The sequence below is a fragment of the Capricornis sumatraensis genome, chromosome 6 (assembly GCF_032405125.1).
Source record: "Capricornis sumatraensis isolate serow.1 chromosome 6, serow.2, whole genome shotgun sequence".
In the NCBI taxonomy this organism is placed as follows: Eukaryota; Metazoa; Chordata; class Mammalia; order Artiodactyla; family Bovidae; genus Capricornis; species Capricornis sumatraensis.
In genome coordinates, this window is record NC_091074.1 from 18,000,508 (window position 1) to 18,022,342 (window position 21,835).

The following is a 21,835-nucleotide window of genomic DNA, read 5'->3' on the forward strand; positions in this document are numbered from 1 at the left end:
GACCTTTTCCAGTCCTGTGGCCACTGCTGAGTTTTCCAAATTTGCTGGCATAGTGAGTGCAGCACTTTCACAGCATCAACTTTCAGGATTTGAAATAGCTCAACTGGAATTCCATCATCTCCACTAGCTTTGTTCATAGGGATGCTTTCTAAGGCCCACTTGACTTCACATTCCAGGATATCTGGCTCTAGGTGAGTGATCATACCATCGTGATTATCTGGGTTGTGAAGATCTTTTTTGTACAGTTCTTCTGTGTATTTTTGCCACCTCTTCTTAACATCTTCTGCTTTTGTTAGGTCCAGACCATTTCTGTCCTTTATCGAGTCCATCTTTGCATGAAATGTTCCCTTGGTATCTCTAATTTTCTTGAAGCGATCTCTAGTCTTTCCCATTCTGTTGTTTTCCTCTATTTCTTTGCATTGATCGCTGAAGAAGGCTTTATCTCTCCTTGCTATTCTTAGGAACTCTGCATTCAGATGCTTATATCTTTCCTTTTCTCCTTTGCTTTTCGCCTCTCTTCTTTTCACAACTATTTGTAAGGCTTCCCCAGACAGCCATTTTGCTTTTTTGCATTTCTTTTCCATGAGGATGGTCTTGATCCCTGTCTTCTGTACAATGTCACGAACCTCATTCCATAGTTCATCAGGCACTCTTATCTATCAGATCTAGGCCCTTAAATCTATTTCTCACTTCTACTGTATAATCGTAAGGGATTTGATTTAGGTCATACCTGAATGGTCTAGCGGTTTTCCCTACTTTCTTCAGTTTAAGTCTGAATTTGGTAATAAGGAGTTCATGATCTGAGCCACAGTCAGCTCCTGGTCTTGTTTTTGCTGACTGTATAGAGCTTCTCCATCTTTGGCTGCAATGAATATAGTCAGTGTGATTTAGGTGTTGACCATCTGGTGATGTCCATGTGTAGAGTCTTTTCTTGTGTTGTTGGAAGAGGGTGTTTGCTATGACCAGTGCATTCTCTTGGCAAAACTCTATTAGTTGTTGCCCTGCTTCATTCCTCATCCCAAGGCCAGATTTGCCTGTTACTCCAAGTGTTTGTTGACTTCCTACTTTTGCATTCCAGTCCCCTGTAATGTAAAGGACATCTTTTTTGGGTGTTAGTTCTAAAAGGTCTTGTAGGTGTTCATAGAACCGTTCAACTTCAGCTTCTTCTGCATTACTGGTTGGGGCATAGACTTTGATTACCATGATATTGAATGGTTTGCCTTGGAAACGAACAGAAATCATTCTGTCGTTTTTGAGATTGCATCCAAGTACTGCATTTCGGACTCTTCTTTTGATCATGATGGCTACTCCATTTCTTCTGAGGGATTCCTGCCCACAGTAGTAGATATAATGGTCATCTGAGTTAAGTTCACCCATTCCAGTCCATTTTAGTTCGCTGATTCCTCGAATGTCAACATTCACTCTTGCCATCTCCTGTTTGACCACTTCCAATTTGCCTTGATTCATGGACCTGACATTCCAGGTTCCTATGCAATATTGCTCTTTATAACATCGGACCTTGTTTCTATCACCAGTCACATCAACAGCTGATTATTGTTTTTGCTTTGGCTCCATCCCTTCATTCTTTCTGGAGTTAATTCTCCACTGATCTCGAGGAGCATATTGGGCACCTACTGCCCTGGGGAGTTCCTCTTTCAGTATCCTATCATTTTGCCTTTTCATACTGTTCATGAGGTTCTCAAGGCAAGAATACTGAAGTGGTTTGCCATTCCCTTCTCCAGTGGACCACATTCTGTCAGACCTCTCCACCATGACCCGCCCATCTTGGGTTGCCCTGCGGGCATGGCTTAGTTTCATTGAGTTAGACAAGGCTGTGGTCCTAGTGTGATTAGATTCACTAGTTTTCTGTGAGTATGGTTTCAGTGTGTCTGCCCTCTGATGCCCTCTTGCAACACCTACCATCTTACTTGGGTTTGTCTTACCTTGGATGTGGGGTATCTCTTCACAGCGGCTCCAGCATAGCGCAGCCGCTGCTCGTTATCTTGGATGAGGGGTGTCTCCTCACCACCGCCCTTCCTGACCTTCAACTTGGGATAGCTCCTCTAGGCCCTCTTGCGCCCGTGCAGCCACCGCTCCTTGGACTTGGGGTTGCTCCTACTGGCCGCCGCCCCTGGCCTTGGGCGCGGGGTAGCTTCTCTCGGCCATTCCTGCGCCGTCGCAGCCTGGCACTCTCGGCCACTGCCCCTGACCTCGGACGTGGGGTAACTCCTCTTGACCACCGCCCTTCGGGCATGGGGTCTTGCCGGCTTCTGCCCTTGACTTCGGACGTGCGGTAGCTCCTCTCGGCCGTGCTTAGTGCACCGGTCGCAGCCGCCTGCGCTTATCTGTAACCATTATTTTTCTAATATCATTACCTCCCATATTTCTTTAATGTAGATTTCTGTGAAGAGACTTGTTTCCTTGTTCAAAAAATTTACACGGTGAAATTCTGTAATCATTAAGAACAAAGTAGTACATTTCTTCCTCTTTGATAGCTTAACATTTACTAGCTCTTCATAGTTTAGTCATTAATCTAATTGGACCTAAAAACAGAATATTTGCATCTCTATAGTCAGCATACATTTGCCACCTGGGGCTACATTTCTGTGGCCCTTTATCTTTGGCACTATTGTTACAATATGGTCAGGCTCTTTGAGCATTCAGTCCCATCTACAGGCAATTTCTCAAATCCAAAATAACTCCAGATATTTCATAGAAGTGTTTGATGTTATAAACAATGTTTAGCAACAGTAATACCTGAAATTTTTACTTTTTAAAAAATTATTTTTTGATAAGCAGTAAATGGGTTTTCCTGGAGGCTCACACAGTAAAAAATCTGCCTGAAGTGCAGGAGACACCAGTTTGATCCCTGGGTGAGGAAGATCCCCTGGAGAAGGAAATGGCAACCCACTCCAATATTCTTGCCTGGGAAGTCCCATGGACAGAGGAGCCTGGCGGGCTACGGTCCATGGGATCTCAAAGAGTCAGATGTGACTGAGCACCGCACAGCATACCATTTCTAATCACTTGTTGAGGACAAAACTAATTGAATCAATCATCTGTAATTTGAAGGCTGAGTTGTGTGTGTCCAGTAGGGAACAAACAGGATACAAGTCCTCTGATCCAGTTCTCTTTGTAAAGGGAAGTGGACATTTATAACCTTTTTGTAAAGAGTCCACGTGCATGAAATGAGAACAGTATTGAGACTGGCCTATCATCATGCGTTTATTAGAATGCTTGGTTTTTTAATCTGATCTGATAGTAAATATTTTTAAGAAGTCTCTAAGTGAAGGTACACATGTGACTATGAAATGAAATGGAAATTCAACATCCAATGGTTAGAGTATTTTTCTGAGAAAACTCCAAGCATTTTTTTTTAATATAAATTTATTTATTTTAATTGGAGGTTAATTACTGTACAATATTGTATTGGTTTTGCCATATCCAAGCATTTTTTAAAAAAAGTTTTTCAGATATAATTTATGCCAGCCAAAATTGATTCTCCTAGTAGTAATTTTCATTCTCAAGAATGAAATTCAGAATTCTCACTTTTTGACTAATAAAGGCAAAATGTAAACAGAGAATCTAGGCAAAGGGTATGTGGGACTTCATTGTACTTATATTCTTAACAGCTTTTCTGTGAACTAGGAATTATGTCAAATTCTCACCTTTTTTGCTAAAATCAGATGCATATATATATTATTCAGGTTTTTAATCTTTCCTGGAAGATTGACAAATATTTCACATTATTTGTTTCAATTTGACTTTCATACCTAGCCCCTAATTACAAAGTCAGAATTTGATAAAAATCAGTTTAGCGAGAGCATAAAGTACTATACATTAATTTGGTTTCGGGTTATAGAATCTTTTAGTCCCACGCCCATACTTTGCCCTTTATTTTTAAGTTTAACTTTGTGTTGAAGTGCTAAAATCCTTTTGCAGTCTACCCTGTACTTCTGATGTGTTTTCTTCACATATCACCCTGGTCATTAAGGTTTTCTTTTTACCAACATTTTTTTTCTCCCTAGGTGTTTGCATTTTCAGACTCCAGTGTAATTCTTCTGATCAGCTCGTAGTACTCAGTTAAATTCTGAGCTTGCCAAAGTGAATGATTTCTGGTTCAGATTTTTTTGATATAACATATATGTGAAATTAACCTCACCTTCTAGAAGTTACTCACTGAGATACGGTATCATTTTATAACACTGAGAAAAGCTAGCTTCATTTGCCAAAATTGGAAACTCAAGGTACAGGTAACATCAAGGCACAGGTAACAAGTGACTAATTCATTTAAGCAACAAATACAGAGGTGACTTTGAGCCGAATTCCGATTTTTATTTGTGGTAAATTCTGGTTGGTAGGCAGCTTAAGTGTTCTTGAGAAACAGCTGACCTCTCTGAACCTATTTTGTCCTCTGCATTATGAGGGTCCCATTCGGCCTTCCCCTCAGGCCTGTTGTCAAACTCAAGCAAGGTGAAGTCAGGGCCAGGGACTGCAAAGCTATACAACACTGGCGTGTCTCATCTTTCTTTTTTCTCTTTATTATTCTGCCTAGCATTCTTTTAATTTTCCCAATCGAGGGCCACGTAATTCTTAAGCTTGATACCACTTGGTTACTTTTCACCTTTCTGATTATTATTTTGGGTGAGCCTTGCTGCCACTCCTTTCAAACTGTTTTTCATTTTGTGGAGCCGGTACAGTCACCATGAAATCACTGAGGATTATAATCTATTTAGGATAATTTAATCTTTTGTTTTGTAGTCCCAGACTGTCCAATCTTCCTGGCTGGTCCCTAAAGGATGGAAACGCTTTCTTGGACAAGGTAATGATAAGCTGAAGTGTATCTACACCCACTGGAAAGCCATCTTGTCGTTCTGGAGTCACCCAACAGTAATGTGACTAATGGGCCCTTTGTCTTCTCCCTAAAAACTCCTGTGACCCATGTAGAGTCTTCAGTACTTGGTAATTACTGTTTTTAAGAGCTTTTTAAGGAGTCTTGGTGTTCAGACACAGATCCAGTTTTCACATGTGTAAAATCTAGGGACTTCAGTTGAAAATACATTTTATCACCCCGAAAAGAAAACTATTATTTCTAGAATTGTGATGAGTGTTTCAGTGGCATTGCTTGTTAGAGAATTCCATCCAGCTCATTTTGTTTTGAGGCTGTACTGACTCTTCCCGTAAGGAGTGAACTTTTTTTAAAAATAACTTTAAAGCCCACCAAACACAATTGAGTTTTAAACCACTCTTCTAGGGGCCAGGTCACAAAGGGCGTTGTCAAAACTGTGGGTTTTCTTCTTTTGGTAATGAAGGGCCACAGAGGGTTGCAGCAGGCAGGGTCATCGTCTGCTCAGACCACTTTGACTGCAGAGTGGAGAATAGACTGAGGAGCCAAGTGTTTCACTTCTAGGCCACGTGCTCTGGGGGCATGAGAGGGAAACACGTGTTCAGGTAAATGTGAACAAAGGGCCTTCCAGGCTGTGATATATGATCGTGGTAGCCTGACATGGACACTCATAATTTGTGAAAAAAGATCATGGTTCTTTTAACAGGAATCTAGGAATTTGGAGTTCTCTTAATGACTTTAATCACTAACTAGGCCTAAACTGAATGACTCAGATTACTTTTTGTTTTTTCAAGGCTGTTAAATTTTTGCCATTAGATTGTCTTCGTGGTATGTCCTTCCTCAAATCAATTTTTAGGCCTTTAAGTTCCATACGAGAGACCAGAGATCTCAAACAAAAGTTAAAAGTTATGTAGCCGAATTTTCTTCTGAAAAAAACGAGAGATAAAGGAAGATTAGACTCTGCAAAGCTTATCCACGCCATTCTTAGACCTCCATGTCATTCTTCCTCTCCCCAGTTTCATGATTAAAAGGCTGACTATGAGGATCCTTAAAATGATTCACCTGAATAAGGTATTTCCTTCTCCTAATAGATATTGTTAAATAAAGAGGAGCTCTTTTTGCAGAATTAATTCCTGTACCTGCCCCCTCACCCCAGCTTCAAGTGCAAGCCAGATGCATGACTTGAAATCAGATTTCCCTCATAGCCTAACTATAAAATTAGGTGACATTCAAGAACCTGTGCACCTGATGAAATTTCAGCCTGTCTCCTGCTGGCTGTAAATCATTGTTCCCAGAGAAAGGCTCAGAAGCATCCCATTACCCATGCATTGTGAGCAAGATGACTCGCATGTGTCTGTGGGAGCATTTCATTAGGAGGGAGTGGCGAATAAAATACAGTGACATTGTAAGTGCTCAGAATGGCAAATTCGCTGCTCCAGGCCAGGAAAAATGAGCGCCTCAGAGGAGGATCTGTCATACGAGGTACAGACCCCACACCCTGGTACATGGCAGGGCATGGGGAATGTGGGGAAGATTACACAGCCGATGAAAGGCCGGGCAGTGCTTTGCAATTTCCCATGATTTGTCTTTAATTGTTTTTAATTTCATCCCAAGGGAGTTGGGGGTCTTCCTCCATTAACCGCAATTGCTTATTTGTGTTTCACTGGCAGGTATATTGTAATTACAAATAGTTTCAGTCTCTTTTTGGCTCAGCATTTCACTGGTTATATGGTGGTCATATAAGGAGAGGAACCGGAGTTTACAGTGGAAGGCAAGAGCATGAAATGTTCTGTAAGCTTCTGATAGGAGACTTGTAAAATTCAAAAGGAGGAGAGCAGACAGTTAATGCCATATTTTCAGGTAAAGATTGAGAGTAAAATCATTCCAACTCCAATGTATAAGTAGAGATATATGAATATACAGAAATTTATCTTCAGTGACTAATGAAAACACGTGGGACACAATTCCAACTGTATATTTCCCTTTCTGGGAAAAACAGTCAGCCAGATTTCTATCTTGTACTAGTTTCATTATAGAGTCATAGACCGCTCCTGCGTAGATCTCAGTACAGTGTCATCAGGAGAAAACAGCACCTCTGGGGACCTCCTGGGGGCCGACTCCAGTCTCTTTGGTATTCTCTGTCATAATTCCAGCTGCTGGCATTTGTATGGCTTTGCCTGACAGTTTTTTCCTGAAGCCACCCTAGATGCAGCAATTGCTGTATAAATATCCCAGGTCCCTTGCCTCTGGGTGGAATCACTCCTGGGTGTACATTTGAGACCATTTCTCAGAGTCTCCCTGTTGCCCACGGTGGAATATGGCTGTGTGACACAGCTATTATCGGCCAGCTTCTTTGCCCTTTATCACTTGCCCTTCCTCCTGCTATTTTTTTTTTTTAGCACCTCTCTTATAAGCTTTCACACACTCTTTTCTCAAGGTCTGTTTGTGAGAGAATTTGAAGTAAGACAGGCCTATTAAATACTGTAGGTCATGGCAGTGTGGGGAGCTGCAGTATATAAATAGACCGTGTTCTTTTGAATGGGGGTGGGGGTGGGGGGTGTTTTAATCCCTATCCTGTATTCTTCATCTCCTTCCTTATTTGCCCCTCAAACCTTGGTAGGAGGAGAAAGGGGTTCCAGTTCATTTATCTGCACTCTGGACTCCCAGTCTAATTGCAGAACAGAATCAGTAGGCACGCTTGTCATGGATACAGGTAGGTAAAACCCAGGAGTCTACTTCCATCACTGTTCCAGACCATTCTGATATTGCTGGTGTAGTCCATATAACTATTATTTGGAAAGCTCTGGGTCGGAGTTGTGGAAGCAGCATGTGGCCACACGTTGCTTCCTTGAAGAAGCATCAAGAAATGTGCATGCACGCTCTGATTTTTTTAATACTGAATAAAATACTCAGCTGCCCTGAGCTTAAATAAGAACCAGTTGACCTAAATAACCTTCCCACTTTCCTCCAACTCCAGCCCTCTGCAACACTTCATAGCGAGTTTGGTTTGGGGATGGAATTTCTTTGGCACTGTGTTTATTGACCATCTTTTCCTAGAATGTTTTTTCTTTCATGTCTTTTAGGAGCTAAAGGAGTGCTCAGGTCATGTATTTGTGGATTCTGTACCCGAGTTCTGCCTACCAGAGGTAAGAGTGAAGTGAATCTTATTGTAGGAACAAAGCATTTCTCATTATCTCTCAAAGTGAAGACAAGAAATAATTTTAAGGGGCTGGACTTCTTATTTTGAAATCAAAATGAATCTTATCCTAGGCACTTTGTTATACAACTAAAATTTGATCATTTAGGAGCTTTTTGTATTGTCCATAAATCACTGAAGTCATTCTCTTCCTAGCTCTTTTTATAATCCCCAGTGACATTCACACTGGGGCATAGTGTTGAGCAAGATAAAGAATAACTTAAGTCTTTCAGTTTTGTAATTAGAGTCATCCCGTAGTATCTGAGGGGATGGGTTCTAGGAGCCCCCATGAGTACCAAAATCCACAGATGCTCAAGCACGCGATATGATGGAGTACAATGAATAGAGTCTGCCCTCCGAATCTACAGGTTTCACATCCAGGATTGCAGAGGGCCCACTGGATAATGCCTCTGTCATAGGTTAGCCAGACTTTTTCTAGTCTTGGGTAATTGGGAATTGCTGTTATTCTGCTAGTACAGTAAACTGGAAAACTTCTTGCTGACTTAATAACACATGAAATATTGCTTGAAATTCACAGATTCTGAACTGAGTTACGGATATCTGTTGCTTACATATTATCATCACAATGAGACTTGTTATAAGTGTCTGAGTCCAGTTCCATTGTTTTAAAGGAAACGAAGATCAGTTTGCATTAGTCTTAAAGGAAACATCTCAACTGACAGGCCTAATCCCCAGAGTGGCCTGGGTGGAGTTCTCAGCACAAAGGAGAACTGTGGGGAGGCCAGTAGCCTGTCCAGGTTCCTGGGGAAATCGCTGAGAAGCCACCATTCTGCTCTTTCCGTGTGCCCTGGGGGTGTCAGTGCCTGTCAAACAGACTTTCACAGTTCAACGCCAGAGAGAGAAGAAACTGGGTGTGCTGTGTCTCTTAGTTCTGTCCTTTCTTCCTATCTCTGTTTCCAGTTCTACAACTTCTGTTGATACCCTTTAGATAAACTTTCTCTCTGTCTCTCTTTGAAGTATGTGAGGTGACCTTTTAGGACACCAGAGCAAAAGAGAGCGAAGAAAAACAGAGAAAGACGTGGTCATTGAAGTTGGCAGATAAGGGAGAGAGTTTGTGGTGAACTAGTAGGAGCAACGGTGAAGGAGACAGCAAAATCCTGAGCTCTCCCTAACTGCTGATGAAATTTTGTCGTCTTTGTTCGTCACTTAGGAGCTGGTGGGCCAGTCCCCCATCTGTTCAAAGATTCCTATTTCCAGGCACTTTTATTTTTCAGTTTACTGCCTGTGGCATTGACCACTGCAACCTTCAGCTTGTGACCAACAGCGGAGGGTCCCTGGCTTGGGGTTCTGGGGTCTTTCTGACTTACTCCATAGACTCCTACTAAACTTTGAAATTAGACAGTCACCATTCCACAGTTCACTTTTGCCAAGCTAAAAGCAGCAATATTATATGTTGGATTCTAGAGCCATAGGGTTTTTGTTTTTTTTACAACTTGCATCAGAATTTGTAGTTTATGACATGTTAGGAAAAGTTGCTTAGTCATGTCCAACTCTTTGCGACCCTATGGACTATACAATCCATGGAATTCTCTGGGCCAGAATACTGGAGTGGGTAGCCTTTTCCCTTCTCCAGGAGATCTTCCCAACCCAGGAATTGAACCCAGGTCTCCTGCATTGCAGGCAGATTCTTTACCATCTGAGCTACCAGGGTAGCCCATGACAAATTAGTAGTACTTACTGTTTTAAGGGAAACCAGGGAATTGTACAATCAGGAGAAAATAGAGTCTTGGAGTCAGGAGAGAGGGACTTACTACACAGTCCAGCCTTGGCTGACTTGTGGCTGAGCCATACAGAACTAGAGTTCTAGTCTTCATGGAATTTACAGTCTAGTGCAGCTACTTTAAACATTTTTGTATTCCCCCAAAGTCTGTACCACAGACTGTGCATAAAGTCTAGGATAGTATAGTAAGCAACCAATAAATTATGATTGTTTTGATCCAATTCGTGGTCTGTAGAACCCAAGTGTCTGTATTGGGCTTCCCAGGTGGCGCAGGGGTAAAGAATCTGCCTGCCAGTGCAAGAGATGCAAGAGACATGAGTTCTATCCCTGGGTCAGGAAGATCCCCTGGAGGAGGAAATGGCAATCCACTCCAGTATTCTTGCCTGGGAAATCCCATGGACAGAGGAGCCTGGCCGGCAATAGTCCATGGGGTCACACATCTGAGCACACACGTGCACACAGACACACAGAACCAAAGTGTCTATATGCAAGAAGTTTAAAAATAGTCTTTATGGGATATCATTGAGTGAAAGTAAATATACATAGTTTGGATGTTAAATTTATTTCTCAGAAAATTGTTTATGTAGGCAGTCTTAGATATATATACAGGCAATACGTTTGTGTGTGTGTGTGTGTGTACACATTTGTCCCTCAGCTGTCCTCACCAGACTTATCATTCTAGACTCTGTGGGCTGATTCTTACATCCTTAAAGAGAAATTTCAAATAGCCCTACCCAGTTTCTGTAGAGGTAGAAGGAAGGGAGGGAAGTTTTTGGCCTTTACTGTTGCTTGCTTCATCTCTCCTTCTCTGTTTTCTTCCATACCTGTCACTCTGCTACTCTGTCTTAACCTTCTCATTTGTTTAAATAAAAATGGTTCTGGAGAGGAGGTGAGAAATGGGACCAGTAGACCTCCCTTCATTAATGTGAGGATATAGTCTTGGAAGTGCAGTACGCAACATGGAGTTAAGTTGTGGTCCTTAGACATTTTATTCACACAGGTTGCCATTGCCTTGGCAGTGAGTAGCTTTTGACTCTAATCTCCTTTCTGTCCTAAGGAGCTGAAGCTGATTATGCCTTGGTGGCTTTATTAAATCAATTTACTTTACACATAAAGTCAGTCAACCAGAAAATACCCACAGCCGAAATGCTGCGCTCTCTCTGTCGTTTGCAAAGATGGCGCAGGCATCTTTGTTACTTCTACTCTGTGAGGGACACAGTAGCTCTGTGCCCCAGTCTCCTAACAAAAACTCTTTCTTGAGTTACCCCATGCTGTCTGTACTGCCTCATGCAGTTTCTGTGGGATAAGTTCCATGAGGGAGAGCTCAGAGACTGAGGAGATGTCTCTGAACCAGAGCGGCTAGCTTCTCACAATGGCGCCTCCACAGAGGGCGCTGCTTCTCATGATGTGTTCCAACAACAACGCACCGAGGCCTGTTCTGTCCTGGCTGCCACAGCTTGAAGGGGACAGATGAGTCCCATGGGATTTTTGATCTCAGAGACGTTCCAGTTTGGGGAGACAAGGGGATACTTTGAGGTGCCCACCATAGTAAAGAACAGTAACTGCTTTAAGAGGGATTTTCACAAAGTGCCTTGGCAGTTCTTAGGAAGAAGTGCTTTCTCTCATCTGGGCAAATCAGGAAGGCTCAGCGGAAGAAGAGAACTGAGCCTTAAAAAGCAGGTAGGGGAACTTCCCTGGTGGTCCAGTGGCTGAGAATCTGCATTCCTAATGCCTGGGTTCCTGGTTCAGTCCCTGGTCAAGGGACTAGATCTTGTGTGCTGCAATTAAGACCCAGCACAACCAAATGAATAAGTAAATATTAAAAAAAAAAAGAAGCAGCAATTGACCCCCCAAAAAAATACTTCATAATTTTTTTAAAGGCAGGTAGGGCTTAAATTTATGTAAAAATCGTTCCCTTCTACTAAAAGTTTTCGTAAAATTTAAGTGTTATTCCTTACCTGTCTTCTTCCCTGTTCACATGATATTACTAGTGGAGTAAAGGGTAGACTGAGGGTTGTGATTAGGGTAGAATACAAGAGTATAACCTCCGTATATGACTCTGCCACTACATTTGTTGGAGGGGTTCTCTATCCAGCACTAGTGGTCAAAAGTTACCTCGAAAAAAAATAGTTGTCTGCCACAGTGGACTTCTGAAGAGCTGCCTCCTGTGTGGTAGGTACTCCCTCACAGCTGCTTCCTGTCACCCGGCTCCACCTGGCAGGCAGTGGCGGCCAAAGTGTCCCATTGTCATTTATCCTCATACGTCTGCCTCTCAGAACCCTGTTTTAGTAAAATCAGCAGCCGTCCTGTCCTGCTGCTCCACGTCAGCACTAGGGAATATCCCCAAATGAGAGACTGGAACCGTTACAGGAACGGCATCATTATTCAGTAGCACCACAGCCGCTCCTCTGCCTTCTGACAGTGTCATTTTTCAGCCCCATCATGCTGATCCGTGTGCCGCGCACAGATACGTATCACTCCCTCCCCTTTTCTTTCAGACCGAGCTAATAGATCTGTCTACAGTGGATGTGATCCTCATCTCTAACTATCACTGCATGATGGCCCTGCCCTACATCACCGAGCACACCGGGTTCACGGGCACGGTCTATGCCACGGAGCCCACCGTTCAGATCGGCAGGTGAGGGCATTTCTTCTTGAGCTGTGAGTTAGTGGCTGGAGAACGCCTCCCTTCAGCAGTGACTGTCTAATAGAGTGTTGTGCCCAGGGGCACCATTGTTTCCTCCTGAGCAGCTGACCCAGAGAAACAGAATGAATAGACAACTCTGCTGATAAAACAAATGTTCGTTGGAGTTGCCTAAAGATGGATGCTGCAAATAGTGGTCGTTTAGTCTCAGAAAGACAGAAAGAGAGGGACAACTCTCCTGTGCAGACGACACTAATTAGGGGAGGTATCATTCAGTAGGTGCCACCAAGATGCAATGCAGAGGGCTTTGGGGGAGAAAGGAACACAGCACATTTAAGAAAAAAAGAAAGTTTACTACTTTGCTTTCAAAATTTCCACCTCCCCTATAAACAGAGACAGCCTGCAGGATTTCCCTGGTGGTCCCGTGGTTAAGACTCCACACTTAAACACTGCAGAGGGCGCAGGTTCAATCCCTGATCGGGTGACTAAGATCCCACATGCCAATAAAAGGAAAAAAGAGAGAGAGAGATGGCTGGTGGAAAACAGAATAAGAATTTAGATGAAGTTGTCTGTACTGTTGACAGAGTGAAACTCAAGACCCAATGAAATGAAAACCTCACAGTCTTTCTTTGACTCTGAGAATGCTGTGAGCCAGATGCCAGCCCCTCCCAAGTCTCTGTGGGACAGAAGATTGTTTCAAGTAACCATAGCATCATTTAGTGAGAAAGAAAAATTAAGTGAAGAAAATTACCCCAGAAAGAAAGTATTGTGTTGAAGCAAACAACCTAGTATGGTATGAGGTAAAACTGTCAAGACCCAAACTACAGGATCTAAGTGCAATATAGACTCCCAGTTCTAGGTTCCAGAGTCTGGCTGAAGTCCAGCAAGATGGAATTACCAGAAGTGAAACAAAATCTGTCTGTGTTTTTTGTGTCAGATTTATCATCCTCAGTGTGTACAGAAAAACCGTAAAAGATCTGAGGGAAAGACATAATAGAAACGTAAAGGTGATGCCTTAGGTTCAGAGAGAGGAGAAACTGAATGCATTAGATTGTCTGAGAAAGCTAAACCCTGAGGATGGACACAGCAGAACGTTCTCCTGAAAGCTACAGCCACAACAGTCACGAGCCTGAGTCCCAGATCTTCGCATGCCAGAACAGGTGCTGCTTGCTTGAAATGAAAGACAGTGATGGTGTTAGGAATAAGTAAATAAACGGAAACAAGATGAAGTTTTCCAGCATTCAAAATGCTGATAAATTGATTGCTTGCCACGCCTCTGTGTTTATTGGGAGAGGACTTAAGTCGATATGGAACATCTGTACTGCATTATATGGGGAAGTCAAGATGTGAAAAGTCTGTGTCTAGCTTTCTGCTCATCCTGTAGCTATCCAGGGTCCTCTCAGCGCTCTGTTCCATGGCTTCCCCAGAGCATGAGATCTTTGACCAGCTGAGTGAGGCATCTCTCAGGTTCCCTCAGGGGGGTAGTCTGTGGAAATCCAGCTTGCAGTCGCAGAGCCTGTCCTTTGGCAGGTCCTTGAGTTAGAGCTTTAGGATTAGTTCTTAAGAGTGTTCTTGCATGTGGAATTTTGTTCATTCCTAAAACATATATGAAGAAAATTTGTTTCACCAGTTTAAGAATGTCCGTTTAATGTTGTCATCAAGAAACAATCCTTCCCCTCCCTCTGCCACAACCAGTCAGATGCTTCATGCTCGTTTAGCTTTTTCTCCTGTTGTGCTTTTAGTTACTTAAATAAAAACAGAGATCTTAAGAGTGAGAGTAAAACCATAGGTTTAAATATTTCAGCCTTTCGAGATAACCAACACTCCCGGCTTATTTTAAAGGTGAATTAAATCATTTACATTCCGAATTTTTAACATGGAATTTCAAGACAGAGGCTAAGTTTTTGTTCAGCTTTATATGAAATGGTGCCCACGTTTATTTAAAACAGGAAGAAAGACAATTGGGGAGGGACAGGCAAACAAGCCCATTTCTCTTCACTGTGTTAGAGTGCCGTGTTTTTCTGACTCTCTCTTTGAGTGTTCATCACTTTCCTTGTTTCAACTCAGGCTTCTCATGGAAGAGCTGGTGAACTTCATTGAACGAGTGCCCAAGGCTCAGTCTGCCTCCTTGTGGAAGAACAAGGATATTCAGCGGTGAGCAGTGGACGGTCTACTCCCCTTGACAGCTGTGGAGGGCAGGGGAAGAGCTTAGCAAAGCAGTCTCAAGTGTTTTCTCGTTTTCTGCTTAGCTTATACCATTAGAACTAAGATTCTCTTTTCCCTATGTTTGATTCAACCAATGTATTTTGAGAGGCAGCCATGCCATATGCAAGGTAGTATGCTAGGTTTGGGTGTTTTGTAAACAGTTGGCTGTCTCTTTGAGGTGCAGAGGGGTTAATGGGAAGTCAGACAATGAAACTCGTACATTACAGTCTTGGGTGGCACGTATTGTAACAGATGCTTGGTCACAAGGCTATAGGCACTCTGAAAATGAAGATGTTTCTTGGCTTAGGGAACTGAGGAGGGACATTCCTTAGGAGATGACAATCAAGGAACGTCTCAGAGAAAGAAAAGGACTTCTCCTGATAGAAAAGGTCATAAAGTGGGGTCCAGACAAAGCATCGTAGGATACAGCAGTCTCCAGCCTTTTTGGCACCAGGGAGGGACCCATTTTATAGAAGACAGGTTTTCCATGGACTGGGTCGGGGGATGGTTTGGGGATGGTCCAAGTGCATTACATTTATTGTGCACTTTACTGCCGTTATTACATCAGCTCCACCTCAGATCATTAGGCATTAGATCCCAGAGGTTGGGGGCCCTGGATATAGTATATTCAGGGAACAGTGAGAAGTCCAGGGTGGATTAGAATTGGTTGAGTATGGAGGGGGAAGGTGAAATGTCCCTAGACTGGGACACTGGAGCAAGATAATGAAGAGTCTACTGTGTGAAGACTAATTTTTCTGTAATCAGGTGTGGGAAGTCCATCGGGGGCGGTTGACGGGGCAGAGACATGATCACATATCTACTGAGAGGAAGCAACCCTGGAAGCAGCGTGGAGGCTGGATGGGATACAGAGACAGGAGCAGGAAGCCCAGTGGCAGAAACCCAGGCAAGGGAACAGAAGCCTGAACTAGGAAGGCTGTAGCGGAAGAATGAAGAGGTGAAGGGAGTGGAAATGCAGTCGAGAAGGCAGAGAGGCAACTTGGTTCCTCTCCCGCACTCATGTTAATGGACAGTAGAGGACACCGGTCAGTCTTAACACACTGCAGCTGGTCACCCCTGCCAGTTGCTGCCCTTAGCCCTCAGCACCTCGGCCCCAGCCCTCCAGGCCTGGCGTCCAGAGTCAGAACTCGTCTGTAATTTCTTAGGTGTGTTCCTTATACTCCTGCCCATTCCACTGTCTTCCAGCTACCTCATCACTGAGTTCTTTCCCTCTAGGTCCATGATTTGTGAGCCATCTATTACCTAAACTTGAGAATGTCTTGGGTTTTGTGACATTCTTTCTACAAGGATACATGAATACGAATAGGCTTCCCTGGTGGCTCAGACCATAAGCCTGCCATGCAGAAGACCCAGGTTCGATCCCTGGGTCAGGAAGATCCCCTCCAGGAGGAAATGACAACCCACTCTAGTATTCTTGCCTGGGAAATACCGTGGACAGAGGAACCTGGCAGGCTACAGTCCATGGGGTCGCACAGAGTCAGACACAGCTGGTCAACTAATCCACACTATGAACATGTAGCTAGGAGAATATGCTTTGTTTGGTTTTTTGCTTATATATATATATTTTTTTAATGTGGACCATATTTAAAGTCTTTATTGAATTTGTTACAGTATTGCTTCTGTTTTACATTTTGGTTTTTGGCCCATGCAGCACGTGGGATTTTAGCTTCCCAACCAGGGATCAAACTTGCACCCCTGGCATAGGAGGGGGGGGCGGGTCTTAGCCACTGGACCACCAGGGAAGTCCCTGCTTTGTTTTTATACTGTGACTGTCTCAGAGATGAGAATATGAGTCTCCTCTTTGCATTCCTTTATCATATGTGTTATTTATCTTATTTAACTTACGTAGCACTTGTTATGTGCCTGACCCTCCTCTCAGTGTTTTCTTTAATTCACTTAGTTCTTCAACGTGATCGTTTTGCAGAAGAGAAAACAGGCACAGTGAGGATAGGTAACTTGTTCGGCTCAACCAACTAGTGGGTGGTAGTATTTGGATTCAAACCCATGCAGCTGGGCTTGTCTGGATCCCAACACCAAGCTGCTAACTACTGTGCTGGGCGGCCCTTCAGCCGTTATAGGCCTCTCCTGCAGAGCGTGTGAGCCCCTCGTGTGATGGAAGCATGCATAAGAGTGCACATCTCCTGTGTTTCATGGGTCTTCTTTGTGTCTCCATTTCCTTGACTGGGGACATGGTATCTGTTTGACTTGTCATTAGAAAACACTCAGTAGATGCCTGCGTTTGAGTCTTCTCAGTACATGTGGCTGCCTTCTTTGATCTGCCAGCTTAGTACAGGTCCCCTCCCGTCCCGAGTGCGTTCGTATTCTCAGCTTCCTTCCTCCTGCCCATCACATACCTCCTCCCCTTTTTTCCCCTCTCCTGTCTGCAACTGGCCCACACTTGTCCCAGTTCCTCTCTTCACCCCCCTCCTTAGAAACCTGAGGAGTTGTTTTCACTTGCTGTGGAACACGTACACCTTGGCTCCCCTCACTTCCTCCTTTTAAATTTATACCCTTAAATATTCTGCCATGAAGAATTTTGGCACACCAGTGATGATGTCCAAAGGTCACTGTTTCCTGATTCCCAAACCCTGGACGTCCAAGTCCTTATTTTGACTTTTTGTTTGTGACCTTGGACAGAATCCTTGGCAGTGGTCTTTGCTTCCCATTCTTTGTAAAATACAAGATAACTGGCTCATGGAAAAAAATGCCATCATATTTTAGGGGAAAAGGTGAATTGAACTTGAAGGACCAGAGGGCTAGGGAGGGGGCCTGATAGTAATTTCCTAAGGTGCTTTAGGATATCTCTGTTTTTTTAAAAAGGTGCTGCTGCTGCTAAGTTGCTTCAGTCGTGTCCGACTCTGTGCGACCCCATAGACGGCAGCCCGCCAGGCTCCACCATCCCTGGGATTCTCCAGGCAAGAACACTGGAGTGGGTTGCCGTTTCCTTCTCCAGTGCATGAAAGTGAAAAGTGAAAGGGAAGTCGCTCAGTCGTGTGCAACTCTTAGCGACCCCATGGACGGCAGCCCACCAGGCTCCTCTGTCCATGGGATTTTCCAGGCAAGAGTACTGGAGTGGGGTGCCATTGCCTTCTAGTTGAAATAAAACCTTGAATCTGTTATCTCGCCACCTGGTGGGCAAAAATCAGAAACTGTTGAGAGGTAGCTTGGTAGAAGAAAGGATAACTTGGACCAATCGGAGACTGTATTTCATTACTTCGTGTATCCTGAGCATAGTTCTGATCCCCATCAAGCATTTTGTTTTGGTTTCTGAGCATGAGATGAGCCATAGTTACTGATAGGGAAAGAGAAGAGTCTGATTATTGGAAAGATTGCACCAAGGTGACAGTGAAGCAAGCCATGTCCTCTTTTTTTTCTCTCTTGAAGAAATTAGCATAAATATTAGAACTGGTAGAAAAATGTGAGGAGCTATTTTGTAATTGACATAAGACAAAAGAGTTCTCTCAAAACAGTCACCCAGAATTTCATCTCGTGCCAGAATACTAAAAGCGTTCCATGTGAACATTTATGCTGAAGGATTTACACCCCTTGAAAAGTTCCCCGTGTCATAAGCCAGATGATATCATATGTCCCAAGACACTGTGACAGACTCTATTGCGAATCACTGTTTGCTGCTGTCACTTAGTACAGTGACCAAATGATACAGCTGTATCTTTTCTTTATATCTCAATTTATTTTTGAATTCCTGCATTCTCCTTGTTCCATTCCTATAAAATGGGGTTCACAAACTCAGATACCTCTAGGGATGAGAAAGGGGTAAGTAAGTAAGTACAGGAGTGGGGTTGGCTGCCAGGATTCATGGCCTGGTGACCACACCTCTCCAAAGGGGCAGCTGATGCACAACTTCAGCAGTTTTGGCCATATGGCGAAGCGAGCCCATCACTGCCAAAACCTGATTTTTTTTTTTTTTTAATGAGAAGCTCTAGATCTGAATGTTTCACATGTGATTTTTTTTCCCCTACCTTTTAAAAAGTTGGCTCTGACATTAAAATAAAATTCTGGATGAACACCTCAAGCAGAACACTTCCATGAGTTGGATTCAAGCCCCTAATTTTTGATCTAAACATACAAACTGTCTTGTGGTCAAGTGTTTAAAATTAATGCATGTTAGTAGCTTAAATTACTCATAAGACCATCAACCAAAAAAACAATACATGAAAATCTTTCAGACTCATTGGTTTCTGACAAATTCCCTTAAATCACAGGAAGTTAGTTTGAATTAGCATTTGATTTAGTATTGGTGTGTTTACCAACCCGCCATCCCCCCAAAGAAACCATTACGCTTGCTTTTTGGCAGCTGTCAGGCTCCCCAACTCAGTTGACGCTGCTCCCTGAGATTTATTTAGAAGTTAGCTATCCTTCTTCCTCATTTTGACATTGCAGCTTACACTTCTTGAGAGATTTTTGAAGGGTAGGGTAAGGAGAATCCCCTACCATAAAATTTTTGAGCCTCTGACATTCCCATATACACTTCAAAATTTAGGTTTTTAATGGGAAAATTTAAAGCACAATATTGCACTGAAGAAACTAACCATCCTCTAATATTTTTTATGTAAGTGTAGCATTTTTTGTAGGACTAGAAATCTACAATTATAATGAAGAGACTAAATCATTATAGGATATTGTCATAATCCTCTGACTAGCATTAAGGAATTATGCATCGATATATTCCTCGCTGAAATGTTATGGTAATTTTCAGTACTCAAGAGCTTAAAATGTGGGTTTATACCTTATAGAAGACAATTAAAAAAAAAAAAACATATTGTACTTGAAGTTCCTCTGTTCTGACACTCCTTGGGTATTTATAGATGAATTTATCAGGTCTCACTATGTAGTAGGAAGAAAATTAAAGCTATGGGCTTAGAGGTCAAATAGACTGGTGTTTGAATTTCAGATCTGCTTTTTGGCTGCAGAAGTTTATCTCTTCTAGGCTCTGTTTTCCTGTTTATATGATAGGAATAGTATTAGCAATGTCACAAGGTTGTTGTGAGGACTAAATGTAAAGTCCTTAAAACAGTGCTAGGCACATAATAGGTGCTCAGTGAACACAAGCACACCAGCATCCTTTCTCCCTTTAATGATACACGTGGCTCACATCACCCCCCTTTCAGTAACCATCATACATCTGCCTTCCTCAGCCTTACTTGTCTCTAAGCGCTGCCTTTCCTAGTGAGAGCAACGTATTTAGTATGGCAGAAGGGAAGTTATTTTCCTAATCCGCCTGTTGATGATCGTTAGCAGTATCATTCAGATTCTGGGACTCAGTGTTCTTTTCTGTAATATAGGAGAATTGAATTGAACACACTTCGCTTATGTTAGAGTTTTTAAAGATGTCTTTAAGCAAGTTCTCAGAGAGTGGCCGGAGAAGGCAATGGCACCCCACTCCAGTACTCTTGCCTGGAAAATCCCATGGACAGAGGAGCCTGGTAGGCTGCAGTCAAGGGGGTCGCGAAGAGTCAGACACGGCTGAGCAACTTCACTTTCACTCCTCACTTTCATGCAATGGAGAAGGAAATGGCAACCCACTCCAGTGTTCTTGCCTGGAGAATCCCAGGGATAGGGGAGCCTGGTGGGCTGCCGTCTGTGGGGTCGCACTGAGTCGGACATGGCTGAAGCAACTTATCAGCAACAGAGAGTGGTGGTACTTTGATGGCGTCATCACAACTTTGCAGTTCCAAAAACTTAGTCACTTCATTTCACTTAGAGTCAGTTAGCCTCTGACGGGCAGGTACTGACTGATAGACAAAAATTCCATTTAATTACTTTATTCTGAGAACTAGTCCATCTGCCTAGGACTCTGTTTTGGGCACCAAGTCCACTTAAAGAGATCAAATTATAGATAAGAGGGTTTTGATAAGCAGAAAATGAAAGCAGAGATGGTTTAGGCCCTCTCAAGAATTATTTATGTCATGCCTTGGTAGCCTAAACAATTGCCTTTGTGCTTTTAGGAGAGAAACTGATCTAAAACAAAACTCAAGGTTTATAATCTGATTTCAGTTTAGTATTAAGAAATTTTCAGGTTTTGCTTTTGGTAAATTCCATAAAGATCATCAGGCTTCCCTGGAGACTCAGTAATAAAGAATCCGCCTGCCAGTGCAGGAGACTCAGGTTTGATTCCTGGGTCAGGAAGATCCCCAGGAGAAGGAAATGGCTAATCTCCAGTATTCTTGCCTGGGAAATCCCATGAACCGAGAAACCTGGCGGGCTACAGCCCGTGGGATCACAAAGAGTCGGACACGACTGAGCAACTCAACAGCAAAAGCAATGAAGAGCATCAGCCCGCTGACACATCTCCATCCTCCCGCCACCTCCGTGTGTATTAAGCACACTTCACTATAATGAGAGGAAACAAATTTTTTCTGCTTCTTTTTCTTCTTTGTATTCTGCTCATTTATTTATTTTGTTCATTCAGTCATTCATTCATCAAACACTTGGAAAAAGCCCAACCAGTGTTTTATTTACAAGCTTTTAAGTGGTCCCTGTTTACCTAAAAGTCTTGCTCTTTTACGGAAACACAGGATCTTGTGCTGGTAGGATGGAAGAACAGACGGCAGAGTTCTGGCGTGATGCGAAGCCCTGGGAAAAAATGTTTATTAAGCACTCAAGTGTGAGAAGAACGAAACAAAACGATGAAATCTTTTAGAAAGTACTTAGTAAACATTTAGACTCTGAGAACTTGACTTTGATAAATTAGAAAGCCAGCAAAAACAGAACTAGTTCCCACTGGGTTTCCTTATCTGACTTATCCTTAATCAGCCAATAATCCTAATGGCTTTGAATGGCTCTGTGAAGGCCTCTCTATAATTATGGCCTCAAGCGTAAGTTTTAGGGAAAGCTGAATTAGATGAGATGTTAGGAGATAGAAGAAGAAAGGGACCATGTAACTTGAAAGAGTAAAAATGGTGTTAGCGAAGGGAATTTGGGGGTAGAAACAGGAAACTCAGAGGACTTCAGTCTTGTTTGTTGATTAACTCCCGAGGGCCTGGCATTATGATAAGTTTGTAGGGAAATGCCCCCCAAAGTTTAAGGCATAGTACCTGTATCCAAGGAGCTTGTTGAGCAAAGAATAGGTACAAAGTGGCGAGACTCAGGCCGAGCTTAGCAGGCTATGCAGGGTTGAATGAGGAAAGAGGTCATTCTAAGATAAGAGAATATTGTGGGCAAAAA

At 42.9% G+C, this 21,835-nt stretch overlaps 1 protein-coding gene across 1 annotated transcript in view; it reads left to right on the forward strand.

The window, feature by feature from the left end:
* The window catches only part of INTS9 (integrator complex subunit 9), a 133,040-nt gene that overhangs the window by 49,595 nt on the left and 61,610 nt on the right, over nt 1-21,835 (forward strand). The window contains exons 3-6 of the mRNA XM_068973950.1: nt 4,762-4,822; nt 7,930-7,992; nt 12,282-12,421; nt 14,495-14,581. Of these exons, the coding sequence (XP_068830051.1) occupies nt 4,762-4,822; nt 7,930-7,992; nt 12,282-12,421; nt 14,495-14,581 (351 nt within the window). The remainder of the gene's footprint in view (nt 1-4,761; nt 4,823-7,929; nt 7,993-12,281; nt 12,422-14,494; nt 14,582-21,835) is intronic.